Raw genomic sequence first — 17,222 nt, forward strand, 5'->3', positions numbered from 1 at the left:
AGAATGTAAGCATCTTACACCCAAATGATTTAGTGGGACCTTTGTTGCATGTCGTACTCCTCTTTCCGTCCCAAATTCCTACACTTTCCTCTGTCACATAATGGTGAAAATACTCGTGACTGTACTGACTGACTGCTCCATTGACATCTCCCTCACTCTGAGCTTTTTTTGCACCTGTCTCGGTGAGACAGCTTACGTGGTCATCTTTGCATGTACGTATTTCTTAGTATAGCTTTCACAATGACACTTTTTTTTTTTATATTGCTACTACCAGAAATATGGTTATTCTATCAGCATACAAAAACACTTTCAAACTTTCAAAATACCTGCATAATATCTACACTTCTTTGTCCCTTATTTAACCGCGATGAAGACGTCCCTAGAAGTGAAGTCCAGATGATTGTGTGGGTGAAACCTTTGAGGGAGAGAGAACTTGAGAAATACATCAGATTGTACAGATCATTTTCATCATCAAATGTATTCATATGTAGTTGCAAAACACTAATCGGTCTGGACACACAAGTACATAATGTGGTTGTGTGTTTACCAAGTTCCAGCGCTGATCTGCTAAGCTGTGTGAAGAAGACTTTAAGTGTGAAAATGGCACACACACCAGTCTGTTTACTCCATATGTGAATGAGCAGTGGCAGCAGCACAGTGCAATAATGAGGGAGGAGGTCATAGAAAACAATCAATATTCCGCAAGTACACCATGACCAAATGTTTGAATTTATCAATTCCACATTTATCTGAGAAGTGAATGAGAGGAAGAGTCAGTTCATGGTTGCTGACACCGGTGATATCGCTCCAAGAAACCAGAAGCTCTGCTGTTCCTCTCCTCTTTGTCCTCCATCTACCGCCCTGCCCTCTCCTCTTGTTAGACCAGGGGTGTCAAACTCATTGTTGCTCTGGGGCCGCATCAGCGTCATGGTTGCCCCCAAAGTGCCGGTTGTCAGCGGGGGGGGGGGGGGCGCGGCTGCTCCTTCGTCGGCGGCGGGGAGGGGGGCTGCTGCTGCTGCTGCTGCTGCTGCTGCTGCTGCTGCTGCCGCCACATACGCTGGTGGAGGTGTGCGATACAGAGAGCAGAGGATATTTGTAAATTGTATCAAGTCCGACTTTTACATTTTATTTAATCATTTTTTTGCTGGCGGATTCGCGGGCCACATAAAATGACGGATCCGGCCCGCGGGCCGGGTGTTTGACACCCCTGACTTAGACAATATCTCTGATAAACTTTGGCCTCGAGCCACTTCTTAATGATACCTGCTCCCTCAGGTTCACACAAACAAAACCCACTGACGCTTTCGTTTGTCTGAAGTCACTCAAAGTAAAAAGCAGATGTCAGAATGGACTACAGGGGTGTGGACAAATGCTGGATCCACACTTAATTAGTAAAGACCTCCCATATTTCTGAAAGCTAATTTCACATTACATGACAAAAAGCCAAGTTAATCCTGAAACATTTCACACTTGTTTGATGGAGTGGGAGATTTCTGATTGGTTTTCATTTTCCCAGTGAAGAAAGGCACTGGGTTGTAGTGGAATATAAATGCATCATCAGCATGGCAGGCAGCAACCTACAGGTCTGAAAAGTGAAGCCAATGCGTTCTAGTACCTTGAACTTCCATTCTTAAATAACCATCAGGGGGCGACTCCTTTGGTTGCAAAAAGAAGTCTAATTGTATAGAAATCTATGAGAAAATGGCCGTACTTCTCGCTTGATTTATTCCCTCAGTGAACATTGTAAACATGAGTTTATGGTTCCAATCGCCAGTTTCAAGTCTTCTTCAATACATGATGTTCATTTAGTAACTTATTGTCCCATTTAGAGTAGAACAGGTTAGATGATAAGATGAATGAGTAGTAAAATAGAGGATAAACAGGGTATGCTTTAGGGTGTGGCTACCTTGTGATTGACAGGTCACTACCACAGCGTCGTCTAGTCTGGGAGCTGTCTGTGTCTTTGTCTTACGACTTCAACCCGTTCACTCTGTGTTTTTACTTCATGAAAGCTAATTGAACCATTTTGGTCACTTAAAGATGTCTTATTAAGTGTTCGGTTGTACTTAGCGCCACCCTCTCGTATCAGTTCTAGTTGCCAAAAAACAAGATGGCGATGACCTCGTTGCCGAACTCCAAGCTTCAAAATCGTAGTCCACAAACCAATGGGTGACGTCACGACGACTCCGTCCACTTCCTATACACAGTCTTTGATTTGACACCATATGTGTTATCATTTCAGGTTGTGCTTTAGTGCTGATTCTTCCCAAAACTAAATTGTGTTCAACTGAATTTCCACAAACAATCTGATACACAATGAATTTGAAAGATTCAAAGTGATGCTAAACTGCCACCGATCACTTAAAGAAGTCAGAGTGCATCACTTTGCTCCAAATCTCATAAACGAAGCTTACATCTTTGTGAAATGAATGCAGAGACTAGGGATCTAACTTTGTTTGTTTTTCTTTAAGTTTGATGAACTACAGGATAACAAACAAACTAGTATAGTTTTAGAAATCATGATTAATAAAGAAATGTTGACCATTGAATGGTTTAGAAATGCAGATACCAATTCTGAAGGAGCTGAGAGAGAAACAAATGAAAAAGACGAGGACGCTGCATAACATTTGAGTTATTAACATAGCAAAGACTATTTGCCATTCATTATAAAACAAAAACATTTGAGAGAGGTAGAGTTTATACTTGAGATGATATAAGAAAATTCAAATGTTCAATTTTCCAGTCTGACAAGCAGAGATTTGGTCCATCGGGTGTTTGTACAGAGAGCTGTCAGATGTGTATAAAAAGATCAGACCACTAGGCAGACATTGTTTTTCCCTAAGTAATATGTTTCGCTTCCATTTGGTCCGGTTCCAACTGAGTACAAGTGTCTTGCAGTAAGATTTCCCTGTTCAGCAGTCAACACTGAAGTACTTCAACGCGCCAACAAGGAACCATTTTGAAAGAAGCGCCTCCTGATGTACCATAAGTTTCACCAAAAGAAAACAAAAAAGCACCCGCTCATTAATTTATAGTTGAAGGGTTACGACATGCAGAGCCTGTAACGCAGCAGCAGTGGGACCATAAACATGAAATGATAACATCCTCAATCTTTTCGCGCTCCCCCCTTTTTTTCTCTGCCTTTGCTTTTGTATTTCTGTATCTCTCACACGCCTAATTAAAATTATGGAGCCGAGTGCAGAAGAACTGATAAGCCTCTAATGGACATGCGAGCATCATGTTAGTACAAAGATACATTTCCACAGATTAAAATGGGCTTCTGGGAATAACACTGTGGCATGGAGAGTGGACTCTGAGAGTGTGTATTTGCTAAGAGATCACTTTGTGCAATGTCTTTTTAATGTGGTGGAGCTCAATCCCCCCGACACAAGTCTGTTCCAAATCCTCTAATTTTGTTGGCTATATTGTAGATTGGGCAGTATTTCATCTCCCCGATATAATCTGTGCAGTGTGTGTGTGTGTGTGTGTGTGTGTGTGTGTGTGTGTGTGTGTGCTGATGACAGCTTGGACGCCCAGACTGAGCAAACCCTCTTCCCTTTTCTGTGACAACCCATTAACGCTGCTGTGCATTTATAACGTTTCATTTAAGCATATCAGCCTTCTCATCAAATATTCATTTGAGGGGAGATTGCCTGCTTTATCCCCCCCCCCCCCCTTCACTTTTTTATGTGTCTTCAAATGCAACTTTGGGGACACGTAAGCAGAATCATGTGGCATCTTTTTTTTAAATGTCTTATACTGAATATTATCTTCTGCTTAGCACTGAACAGCCAGGGCCAGCTCACCTGTGCTTCTATTGCATCAGTGTGTGTCTGTGTGTGTGTGTGTGTGTGTGTGTTATTCGTCACCTGTATCACCGCTCCACACCGCGCATAACTACAGGCATCAATCAGAACTCATTATTGGTTATCTGTCAGCTGCACTTTCCAGCCTGCAGCAATGCTAAACTTCTCTGTGAACCCCCGCGGGAGATAAACACCATCAATCCTGTGAGATTTAACCGTCCCAAGGCGCGCTGTATATATTCACAAACCTCTCCACTGTGTTCCCTCCGTCTTCTTCTGTTTCCCTTCTGAGTTTCTTTCCTTGATGCACCACTGTCCCTCTCTTTGGTTCTTCTTACTTCACAAGGCCTCTTTTGGTGTCCTCGCTTGCCTTTTTTCTCTCCTCTTCATCGGTCTTCTGAAAGACGACATAATAATCTTAAAGGAAGCTTCACCACACTTCACCAACAAACACTGCTTAGCTTCTTTTGGCAGAAGGAGTTCTCGTTTTTTCCCATTACATTTGATGGATTGAGAGTTAACGTTTATTTGCACACACAATAACACTGATTATTGTTGGTTTCATTGTTGATCTGTCCTGGGTTGTGGGGTAAAATGTTGAGCAGTTATTCAATAGTACTTTGTTCTTGAAATAGATGAGCAATAAAAATGTTTGTATTGGATTTTGAAGTGGTATTAAAGGGGCACTAGACTGATTTTACATGTCAAAGTCAATTCTCCTTTGGCTTTGGTGGAGATTCATCTAGCCTGAGAAAGTTACTCATGTGACATCACTTGAGTAATCCCATGTTTGGCTTAGAGAAGTTGGAACAGAAAACATATGTCTCTCTCTGTACTGATTTTCATCCATGCTAGCATCGTGGCTCTATGAATGGCAAATTGGTCCACTACTTTGGTCCAGACTGAAAAATCTCAACATCTATCAGATGGATTGCCGTGACATTTCGTACACATATTCATGATCCCCAGAGAATGAATCCTGACTTTGAAGATATCCTGACGTTTCCTCTAACTCTACCAGCAGGTCAACGTTTTCAGTTATACCTCAGCATCTACTGAATGGATTGGCACAACATTTTCCACACATATTCATGGTCCCCAGATGATTCATCCTAATGACGTTGGTGATCTTCTGACTTTTCTTCTAGCGCCACCATGAGGTTGGCTTTAATGTCGACATCTAATCTAGGATTCACCATGATATTTCGTTCAGTCATTCATGTTAATCTCAGGATGAATTATAACCACTATGATGATCCCTTAACTCATCTAGTGCCATCATTAGGTCAAATTCCTCATTCGTCCAATACTTTGGTTTTTGACAAAATATTAATTGACATCCCCATCAGCCTCAGCTGTACTTTGTGTTGTGCTAATTATCTAATTTAGCATGCAAACCCAACATTATATCAGCTAAACATGAACATGTCTGCTCGTCACTGTGAGTACGTTAGCATGCTGACATTAGCATTTAGCTCAAAGCACCGTTGTGCCTGGTAGCATGGATATAGACCGGCAATAAGTCCCTCAACTTTATGGAAGAGCAATATTAAATTGCTTAAGTGCTTCCAGTATTCCAGTTATTTCAGCTTGTGGTTCTTGTGGGTTTTCCATTTCACAAAAAACACGTTTTCTTTTTAAGGAAGAAAGGGAATCTAGATCATTTTACAATTGCTACTTCCGAGAGAAGACTAAGATGCTTAGTATTTGGGGCCAATCTGAATATTTCAACATGAATGAAAACAACAAACCAACCAATAAGCCAGCCAGTCCCAATTTAGTAATATTTTCTCAAGACGTATGAGCTAAAAAGAGATGTTGAAACTTTAATGGAATACTTAAAACAACTCAACATTTTACAAAAACGTTGGAGGGAAGGTCTGAAATAAAGATCCTAAAATGTACTCAAATAAAACAAACTATTATACATGAAAAAGCTATAATTACACCCTTAGTTTAAACCTTGAGGAAGCCCAGAGAGGCTCAAAGTATTACATTTTAGAGGGTTTAATTAGAAGTTTGTGATGGGAAACAAAGCTGTGGAAATCTTGAAGTTTATCCCATAAATCAGCTCGTGGCCCCCTCTGTATCCACCTAGCTGATGTTGTGTATTTATGGATTTAATATCGCAATGATCGTGACCTTGCATGTATCTGAAATATGAGTGAGTCATTCTTTAAGTCTACTCAACCAGTTTCAAGGACGTGGAGCTGACAGCGTGTTGATCCGCAGGTATTACTTCTTCCTACCGAGCCAAAGCTGCTCCAGTCCCGAGTCAAGGTGCATCCATCAGTTGAGCAGAGATCAGCAGATAAACAATCCCACGTCTGCATGTCTGTCTGTCTGTAGCCCCCCACCTCTCCTTCTTCATCCCTCCTCTTCCTCTCAGCTGTGATGTGTCTGCTCTCTCTCTCTCTCTCTCTCTCTCTCTCTCTCTCTCTCTCTCTCTCTCTCTCTGCCGGGACAGATGCTCCAGCTGACAGGCGACCTCTTTGTTTCTCTTTGGATGTTTGGATAACCAGCAAACTAAAGCAGTCGCATTTCTGCTGTAGCTCAACTTTACCTTTGAACCCACTGAAGCCTCTCTAAGTGACCGTGAAGAGCAAACTGTGGATGTGAGCGCGCGCTGATGCTGAGCTGTAGAGAGTTTGGATAGAGAGGGACACGAGCTTCTGCACGGACTTTTCACCCTTGTTGTCATCCCTCTATCGGCGACATTTTTGCAGCACACACACAAACACACGCGCAGGCTGATGCTCGCGGAAAAGTGACATGCAAACAGGCAGGAAGTCGTAGATGAGCTGCCGCTCCGACGCGCGCACAGATCCTGCAGGTTCGGCGCGGTGGTCTGGTAAGAACTGAGAAAAACCATGAAGTCCAGGAGTCAGGACCAGAGTTTGTCTGACTCCAGGGAGCTGGACCGATCTTACGACCCGCTAACAGGTATCAGTCTTTGTCATCTTTTCCTTTTAGATATGGGTAAAGTTGCTTGATTTGCTGCTGATTGCTGACCTGGCTGAGCTTTCCAGTGACTGTGCGATCATGAACGTTTACTAAAGTAGTAAACTGACTTATAGACGATTTAGGGTCATTTAGATTAAATAGTATCTAAGACTTAGCTCTGTCAAAAAACAAACGCAGGTTTCATCATCTGTCACCAGCTGCTGCAAATCAGTCGGTCAGTGTGTGAATGTGACAATTAAGCAGCTTCATTTCCAGTACTCGGTTTTAAATACAATAATTTGGTCGTTGGTTCTGCATCATGCAGGTCAGGTCAACAGGAAAATAAATAAATACAGTATGACGGATGGTTCATTGCATGTTGTGGTGAGCACACATACTTCTAAATATAAGTTTATAAAGCCCACATTTACTTTATTTTATATCTCTCTGTACATTTTAATATGTTTCTACTTGCACTGATTGTTGTTGATTGTTAAATGTTATGCACCTCCCGTCATGTCAAATTCCTTGTATGTTCAACATACCATAATAAACGGTTCTGATTCTGATTCTGTATCAGAGTCAGAGGGATGGGCCAATAATGCCAGTCGGGCTGTAATATGTGTGTGGAAACATATTTTGCATTACGTATTGATCTTTGATTATAATGCTGACATGAATAGATGACTGATCCATTGTGATATTTTGAAAGTTGATTAAGTGTTGAAGGCATTTATCAAGAAATACAAAGCCACATAATTTCCGGTTCGAGCTTATTAAATCTGAGTATCTACTTTTTCTACTGAATTGTGATGGACATTTTTCAATATTTTCTGACAGTTAATAGACTAAATGATTGATAGATTGAAAAAAAAGAGTTCAGTGGATTGATTGATGAAGACAATCATTAGTCACAGCCCTAAATAATCAACTCATGCTATTCATGTTGATATTATATTGACATGTTTGTTTTCATGAAATGCCCTAAAAATGCAGCACAGTTGGTAATTATTGGTATTGCAGTTAATGCTCTCTTTTAAATTAAAGAGAAAACAAAGTTAAAAGATTAAAGTGATTTACAAAAGTGTGAGAAAATATGACTAAAAGTCGCAAAGTAGTATCCCGTGGTGGTGAAACCATGGACATATATCAGATAAACACACTGATGAGGCCTGAAGTAGAGCAGAGAGAGAACAGAAACAATTTAAGATTCAAAATAGGCGTCTCGTTGTTTCTTGTCATCTAAAATTATACTTGTGAGTGTGTTTGTTGTCTAATTAGATCAGTGAGGCTCCTCTGTTTGTCAGTCTTTTATTTTCCTCATGAGTGCTTGCAAAGACAAGTGTCTTTAGAGATCAGAAAGCATATTACTGTTAGTTTCTCTCTCTCTCACACACACACACACACACACTTGGTGCTCTCTTTCTTGTGACAACTTTCCAGAAATAGTCTTCCTTTAAAAATAAATGTATGAAAATAACTTACATAAACAGCTGCACACAGCTGTTCCTATTTCGTTTGCAGGATATTTCTAAACGGACAGATGGTATACAGATGAAGGTTTACTTGATGGCTGATAGTTGTAGCTGGCACAATAGCCAGTGTGATATCCATTCAGCAGCAGGTAAACCAAACAGTGAACAGGTGCGTGAACACAGAGGCTTTAAGGGGCGTGCAGGACACACAAACAAACCTTTTCTTATGAAAGAGTGAAGCGTAGCATGAGGCACAAACTGTAACTGCAGCCTTTACTGTTCAACTCTATTGCATCCGTCAAATAAGCACCCAATAGTAATGTTAGACAAATTTATGGAAAAATAAATAAATAAATGCATTTGAAGGACTTATCAGGTATTTCAAAGACTCAGCAGGAAATGGTGTTTATATGCAGCTGCTGTGCTGTAAGACAACCTCACGTTGTTTACTTCTGTCTGTGTTCATACATTATAGATACTGGATGTTTTTCATGTCATCACTTTCTACACCACCCTTCACATGGTTATTTTAAAGCGTTAGCTCGACATTTTGAAGTACGCTTATTTTCCATTCTTGCAGAGACTGAGATGTCGTATCTGCACAGTAAATACGACGCTAGCGCGAGCAGCCGGTGAGCGTAGCTTAGCATTACAGCCGATAGTAACAGGTGAGCAGCAATCTGCTTCTGTCCAATGGTGACAGAATTCACCAGCCAGCACCTCTAAAGCTCACTTATTAACATCTTGTTTGTTTGATCTGTACAAAACCCAAAGTGTGAAAACGAATCGCTGCTGTGTTACAGGAGGAGTTGCTCAGCTACCAGCAGAGTTAATCCCGCCATAATGCCACGTGTTGATTTCACATAAAGGCTTTTGTACGGGTCAGACAAACAAGTTATAATGTGAGCTTTAGAGGTGCTGGTGGTTTGATTTTGTCACTGTTGGACAGAGAGAGGCTAGCTGTTTCCCCCCGTTTCCAGTATTTGTGCTAAGCTAAGCTAACCAGCTGCTGGTTGTAGCGTCATATTTACTGTGTGTACTTCCCAAAACCCTCTCAAAAATCTCTTTGAGATAGTCAGCGTACTCATTTTGGGTTTCAGCATTGAATCTCTTGGCTCGGTTAATGGGATGTAGAACTAATATTGCCTTCTATGTTGTGACAGTTCACGCATATTGTAAATCATTCCACTTGCATTTATTACTGAAGAAGCCTGCTTCTGTGTGTGTGTGTGTGTGTGTGTGTGTGTGTGTGTGTGTGTGTGTGTGTGTGTGTGTGTGTGTGTGTGTGTGTGTGTGTGTGTGTGTGTGTGTGTGTGTGTGTGTGTGTGTGCATGAGACGGGTGATAACACATTCATAGATTTTCATTCATGTCAAATTTGTAGAGCGCTCAAGGAGTTTTTTCCCTACACTGCCAACATAGATAACATAGATATTGCATTTATATAACAAAGTTACATCGCAGATTTCAAAATGGCTGGACTGATGCAGAGTATTAAGCTCAACGTTGCGTAACAAATAATCAAAGCTGATGCTACATAACCGACGGTGACGCGTGCTTCTGTGTGAGGACACATGAGGACAAATGATTTGATAAAAACCTCTAACAATCACCGGGGAGTTCAAAATGTCAGTGGAAGAGAAAGCGTGCGTAAATGTGATTGCGTGTGTATCCATGGTTTGTATGAGATGAATGTTTGTAAGCTGAACCATGTCCTTTCTAAGGATTATGGTAGCCTAAGCTTAGAGGCTGCTGCCCGGGCAACACTATGTTACAGACGTTCGCTGAACGCTGCATGAACCTACTGAAGCTGCCAAGACCTTCCAAGTACACTCAAAAACCAACCGGCTTAGAATCATGATAAAATGACCATCACCAGTTTATGTGTCTTTATAAGCATACGTTCTTTGTTACAAATCACTGCATGGTTAATAAACAATTTACTATTACTATTATGTTTCCTTCTTCACTTATTCTTTGCTCACAGATGCTTACTTTTAGTAAGAAAGTTTGGTCTTTCATTTGGCCATGTAGACGATAAGGTGCAGTTTATGTGTATTTGGGAGGTTTTGAAACAATGGTGACTAAAGATAATGAACTAATGAATGCATCGGTTGTTTTTAATCCTCCCACTGTGATTAAACTGAACTATTATAAACTTTTTTTACTTGTCGCCAGTATTTTCTGATTGAAACCCATTGATTACTTCAGAAGTCTGAGGTTCTGAAATATTCTAACTGATTAATTTCTGACCTCAACGTGAACTGAAACGCAGCGATGTGCGCTGTGCTCTCCGACATTGATTCTGCTCAAGGACTTTACGAAGTTCTCAACAAACAACTTTTAATTTATTTATTAGTATAACTTGTTGTGAAGAGGTGATTCTTCCTCTTCAAAGCCTCGCAGCCCTCCTTTCTCACAAATTTCTTTATTTCCCACAGTGTCTCCTTTTTTCTCCATTCAAGTATTTGCAACTGAAATAGTTTGCACCAGTGAATAAAAGGTGTAATAACAGCAGGGAAGAGTTCACAGATCTGGCAGAAGACTGTATTTGTTGATATTGATTCACAGGATTAAAGTCAGAACTGAGGAAAGGCTGCTGGAAGATCTCAGCACCTGCTGAAGTAACTGTTATTCATCAGTCCAAGCCTGGAGATATTCAATGATCTGTTGAAAGGCTACTTACTGCTAGCTGCCACGCAGAGTATGAACAAACCAGTATGTTGCATTTGTTCATATGGTAACACCATCAAAACAAAATCATTTATATTGGCTACCAGTGAGTGTCATGCATTTCTACATAACGGCTGGAATAATGCTTCAGCTGAGGCTGCATCGCCTCTCTAACATAAACCTCCCCGCTCTGTTTCTGTTGGATTACTGTGCAAATAAGTCACATCAAACAGCTGCCCTCAGAAAGCATTTCAATAACTGAGAAAATATATTTAAAAATATCTGCCCTGCGCTCTGTTACGTCAAACAATATCAGCTAAAGACAGAAAACAGCAGGGAAGTTTTTTTGTCGTTGTCAATCTTTTTAAACTGGATCGCCAGTTTAAAAAAAATCACATTTAATTTATCGTTTTATTTTTCTGTGTCAAAAAGCTAAGATGTTCGCTTTGTTTGTTTCTCCTTAGTTGTGCTGTTGACAGTTTGATTTACATATCCTACATGAGGGCAACTGGTTTGTTCCCACAGAATCAAATCTTATAAGTTATGCTTGTATACAGTACATAAGACGTACGCACACTGTTGTTAGATTGGAATTAATTTCTTATTTTTTCTTGTGCTATAACATGAAGGAGTAAGTATAAGTTTTTCAGCAAATACGTCTGATAAGCAAATCATTGAATCCCTGTGTTGCTGCAGTGCATTTCTCAGGTTTGAATGTGTGACTTTCTCTGTGTTTCAACCTGCGCTGCTGTACGTTTGACTGTACGGTTTGATGAAGTTGTCACTTTGTGATGATGCAGTAGTTCGCTGCCACGGTTTTGTACACTGCTGTTGGTGTGTTGACATATTTATGATCACATTCAAGACTTAAGAGGCAACTTCATGTGCAAGCAACTTATTTAACGTGAATAATAATCTCACAGGTTTTATACATTCTTCCAGCACCGTTCAGTCACTTGTTTCTGTATTTCCATCACAGTTACGTTTCATTGCTTCATGGGCTGCAATTAGAAAATCAAGTCCACAGGTTTTCTCTATGGACAGCAGTGGGAGTGGAGGTGCATCATCATTTCTACTCCACCTGTAGTCACCTGCAGTGCTCATAGTTGCTTCCTGTCAGTTGTTTTTTTCCTTTCTCTGACTTTCAGGCCTTTATCAGTCGAGTGTAATCTGACTGTAGTTCAACACTTCCCTCTAGTGGCAGCAAGGACACATGTAGGTCTGGAGATGCTAAATCAACAATTGTTTGTGTGAGCTTCTGTCAGCATAGTTGCTCTACAGCATCTCTTTGTCCTTGGGTCAATATAAAGTCTTGGTGACTGATTTAGGATGAGAGAGACTACAAGATGCCTTCAGCAATCAAAAGCAACAGGGACCTTTAAACAGAACACAAATAATTTAGGAGCAGACGAAGCTTCAGAACAGAAGCTTGGATAAATATGATGTTTGTGTTTAACTGTGGCAGGTGTGTCAACCTTCTGCTGCTCCTACAGGAGGAGAAGAGGAGGGGAGCTGGGATGGGAAAAAGGAAGGCATGCAACTGTTTTACTCAATAATCAGCTCAATGAAGATGACTGTGATCCATTAGCAGTAAACAACTATCTGCTATGGACGCATTTAGTGGAGTATTGTCTACCTGAGCAGAGAATGAAGTCACTCCCTCTGTGTGTGTTGTAATCTGACCTTCTCTGTGCTTTGTTGACATAGCCGGGCTCGCCACGCGTGCCTTTCAGTGCATGTGTGTGCACGTCAGCGTGCCCTACTTGCTAGCTAATGGTCAACTAATAGCCTGCTAATAGCCTATGTGACTCCTAAGGTAAAGCCCACCCTTCGGTTCCCTCTCAGGTGAGCACTGTTAGCTCTGTCAGCACTGTTAGCACCGTTAGCACCGTTCGCTTTGAGCCGCCACTCAGCCGTCGCCATGTTGAGAGCCATGTGGAGGCACTATAGGTATCCTCTTGAGTTTCCATTTTTTCCCCCTTTAATTAATGAATCTTTAATTGATGCCTAATGCGTTCCGGTTGAATATGACATGTTAAGTATCACCCATGTTCGGTTTGATGAATGTTGAAATGTCAGAAAGCTGTGGCTGCTGGTGTGTTGGACTCTCTCAGAGGCAGAGAGCTGGTTGGGTGGTGCAGAGACTGTTTTTCCAAAAGCTCAGGCGCTGTGGTGTTGTGACGACTGTAAAGGCCTGTGGACCGCGATGATGAGTGTCCAGTCTCTATATTGATACAGCAATGTTTGTGCGTGTGTGTTTTTATCAACTCTCTTGTGCTTGTCACTTTTATCCTTCTTTCTCAGCTGAAAACACTTTATTTAACCCTTTAATACTCACACAACTGTTGATTGGTTGCCCATTAGAAATAGACAACATGGCTTGGGTTTGAATGTTTAGCTCTTGTGTAACTCTCATATATTGTGAAGTTATGGAGTAAACTGGACAGCCAGGCTAACACACTAAACCGTGAACATGATATACATTATACCTCCTGTTCATCGGCATGTTAGCATTGCATTAGGATTGAGCTAAATAAAGTAGAGATGCGGTGTCACTGCATCACACTAAACTTTATTTATTAGTGGCCAGGTTCATCATGTTTAAGATATCGTATTTCAATAATAGTCAAAGAATAATGTTGGACATTTAGATCCCACTCAGTATGACCTCTGTATCTCAGATCTCAGACTCCAGTCACGTGTCATTTCACTCAGCCCTCACATGCTGGATGCTCTCCAAACAGCTTTGATCCGATGGATCACACTGGTTCAAAGCCAGGTCAGCAAACTAATTTGTGCGCTCTGACTTGCATGGAAAAGTGATTCAAAGTATCTGAGTTTGGCCAGTGGTTTATCCATCAAACACGGCGTTCCCAATGTGGGCCTCTCTGTCTGCCTCTAACCTCGGCTGTGATTGGTTGTTTCCAGGTAATCCTCCATCCAAACCCAATAAGAAGACCATAAAGCAGCGGTTCCTCAAACTTCTCCCCTGCTATCGCTCTGGCTCCAGCTCTTCAGTCGCTCAAAGCAAGTGTCAGGACACACAGTCCGTCTTCACTCAGATTCCCCTTCATGTGGTTTGAGTCACGGAGAAAGTGAAACAATGGTGTACACTAGGGAGTAACTTTTACATTTTTCTCTGCATCCGTACATGCAGGTAGTATAACTGAAGATGCCGAACTGTCAACGGTGCATCACCGACCGGAGGGGCTCGACCACCTCGTACAGAAGACCAACTTCAGCAAGAAAGAGCTGCAGGTCCTCTACCGGGGATTCAAAAACGTCAGTCCAAGAGTCTTGCGGATGTTTGATTTGTGCACTCTTATTTCATGTTTTGAATGACCATCTATATGAATATGGAATCTGCGTCTGTGTGTGTGTGTGTTTTGTATTGATAGAAGTTTGTGTTTTTTCATTTCCACAGGAGTGTCCCAGTGGTGTGGTGAACGAAGAGACTTTTAAAAGCATCTACTCCCAGTTCTTCCCTCATGGAGGTCAGTCAGATCCTCCTCATTCGACTCATAGTAGAATATTAAGAAACCGGTAGGAGCTTTTCAAAAGGAAAGCTCTTGCGTCTTCCGTCTTCATTGGTGGAGAGTTTGCAGGTCTTTACGCCACATTATATCCCTGTTTCAGTTCATGCTCTACTTTAAGCTGTGCCGCTCATCATCTGCATTCTTCTTAGCGTGTGTCTCTCTATGGGGTCAACAAAGGGTCAATACGATTTTGAGATTGGAAAATGATTTTCAGAAATCATTTCAAAGCCTGTGTTTAGTATATTACTCTTTGTCAACCTGTGAACAAACCTAACAAATTCAAGTTTTTGTGAATGTGTAAAGAAATATATGAAGTTGTAGGAAACAGAGAACTGTGTGAAACTATTCACACTTAAACATTGGCCCTGCTGTTACAGCCAAGAGCAGGGCCAACGTGTGCACTTGTTATTCAAGTGTGTTTACATAAGTATCTATTTTTCTGTCTTTGTGTGTCACTGTTGATTCAATGTCTTAATACATGTTATTCAGACATTATTCAATATTTATACAATGACAATCTGTCCTTCAGGGGTTTCAAAGGTTTAAAAAAAGGGTGATTATAAAACCACAAGCTTTAAGATGATCTCTGGACATCATTTCACAAACTCAAAACCTTACTGACTCTTATTTGAGTCCAGGATTTGAATGGTCACTTTATTTTCTCTTTCCTCCAGATTCAAGTATGTACGCACATTTCCTCTTTGAAGCATTTGACACCCGCAACAATGGCTCGGTCAGCTTCGAGGTGACTTTTCCATCCCTTCACTCTCTGTCCTCTCTCAGTCACTATATGCGTTTTCTTCCTTCATGCTCCAGTGCGGCAAATTCGTACCTTTAAAAGACACAAATATATATTTTATATATATATATATATATATTGACTCAGTACTCGTCTTTATTTTATTTCCCTGTTTCTCTTGCTTTCGTCTGTACCTTTCATCTTCCTCCTCCTGATGTCACTATGACTTTCCTGTCATGTCTCTGTTTTCTTCTTCTTGCTCTAGGACTTTGTTCTAAGTCTGTCTATCATCTTGAGAGGCTCCATCACTGATAAACTCAACTGGGCGTTTAATCTGTACGATCTCAATAAAGACGGCTGCATCACCAGAGAGGTACTTTAATCGTTCTCTGTCTTTCTGTCTGTCTGTCTTGTGTCATGTCAGCAGATCTTGCTGGTGCTTGATTTGATCTTGATTCTTTTCCTTCCTTCCTTCCGTCTGTCTGTCCAGGAGATGACGGACATCATGCACTCCATCTACGACATGATGGGGAAGTATACCTACCCCTGCATGGTGGACAATGCTCCCAACGAGCATGTGGATAACTTCTTCCAGGTAAAACACTCACTCATCAAAGCGATACACGCTCCCTAATTTGTTTGTATCTTTTGCACATGCAGGCGCACGAGCTTGTGGTGATGCTCCTGCTGCCGGTTTCAGGCCGCTCCGCTGACCTTCAGTTGTTGACGTTAACGCGTCAAGAAAACTCCGCAGGGTTCCTTTAAGTTCCACCTTTGAAACATCTGTGCTTGTGTGTTACATTTTCCAGAAAATGGACAAGAACAACGATGGAGTGGTCACCATCGAGGAGTTCTTGGAGACATGCCAAAAGGTATTCTGCAACCATTTCAAATGCACATTTAATGATCAACAAAATGACCTTCTCCATCTGCAGCCTCCTCAGTAACTTGACTTTGTGTCTCCATCCAGGATGAAAGCATCATGCAGTCCATGCACATGTTTGACAGCGTGATCTAAAGCTTGGTGGACACAGACGTTAGATGTTTCCTTCCTGCCTGGAGTGGACAGTGTTTCTGCGCCCTAACCAGAGAGGAGCAGGGTGCGAACGGCAATGTCCTGAGGATATCTACCCCAAAACCACCTCTTCTTGTGAAATGTTTTTGTTTTATTAAGATTGTATAGGGAGACATCAAAAGGTGGATTCTGGTGTTTTAAGATCTTGAGTCTGTGCAGACCAATTTGAACAATCTATTTAATGCTGTAGAAAATAAGCATGGAGCAAAATGAACAATGCTGAGAATGTTGTAGAGTTTCACTCACCGTCTAAACTCACAGATGTGCTTTGATGAAGGACGGCTCTAATGAAGGGAGGAAGTTCAAACCCGAGCAATAATCTTAAAAGTAACATGTTATCAATTTGGTCCTCATGGAGCCCACCACTCACATTTACTATAATACTGGATATTGTGACTGCATGATGTGTCTGTTTTGACTGGCCATTCATTTGCTTAATTTAACTGTTGACATATTTTCTATATGGACGTAACAACAACTGAGGAAGATGAATAAAACAGTTGCTATGCAAAAGTGGGAATATTACATCCACTAATAGAAAGTCCTTGACTCCTTTGTGTTACAGGTTTTCGGAGGTCATCTTTGTCATTTTAGAGTTTTCACTTTTGCAAAATGTAATGAACAGAGAGAGCGAGCGAGAGACAATCATTTGAATCCAACGCAAACGACGAGCTGGGGAGCATGAAGATGCTTTGAACTTGAGTTTTAAAATCTATTAGAGGATTTCTTTTTTTTATTATTTACATAACATTCCACTCATCTCCAAAAATGTGTTGGTACAGGAGAAACCGCATGCTCACCAAATTGGGCTCCAATACAAGTCATTTAACAAAATCAAGCGCTGTGCATTTCTATGGTTGTGTGTGAAAATGTTTGATTCGTCAGATCAGGAAAGTCAAATGAAGCAGTTCCAGCTGCTTCAGAGACAGATGTGATGTGACCCTGAAGGCCACAAACAGTCCAGTAGGTGTCGCTC

General features: G+C 41.2%; 1 protein-coding gene across 1 annotated transcript; it reads left to right on the forward strand.

Annotated features, from left to right (window-relative positions):
- Positions 1–6,676: 6,676 nt before the first annotated feature.
- LOC306695778 (A-type potassium channel modulatory protein KCNIP2-like) lies at positions 6,677–16,189 on the forward strand (the record flags this gene model as incomplete). The annotated part of the gene is made up of 9 exons (XM_079159128.1): positions 6,677–6,749; positions 13,825–13,927; positions 14,058–14,178; positions 14,321–14,390; positions 15,107–15,177; positions 15,437–15,544; positions 15,662–15,766; positions 15,981–16,043; positions 16,142–16,189. The coding sequence occupies 9 exons, from the start codon at positions 6,677–6,679 to the stop codon at positions 16,187–16,189; spliced, it is 762 nt and encodes a 253-aa protein (XP_079015254.1).
- Positions 16,190–17,222: the final 1,033 nt, after the last annotated feature.

This window comes from Pholis gunnellus (genome assembly GCF_910591455.1).
Source record: "Pholis gunnellus genome assembly, chromosome: 5".
Taxonomy (NCBI): Eukaryota; Metazoa; Chordata; class Actinopteri; order Perciformes; family Pholidae; genus Pholis; species Pholis gunnellus.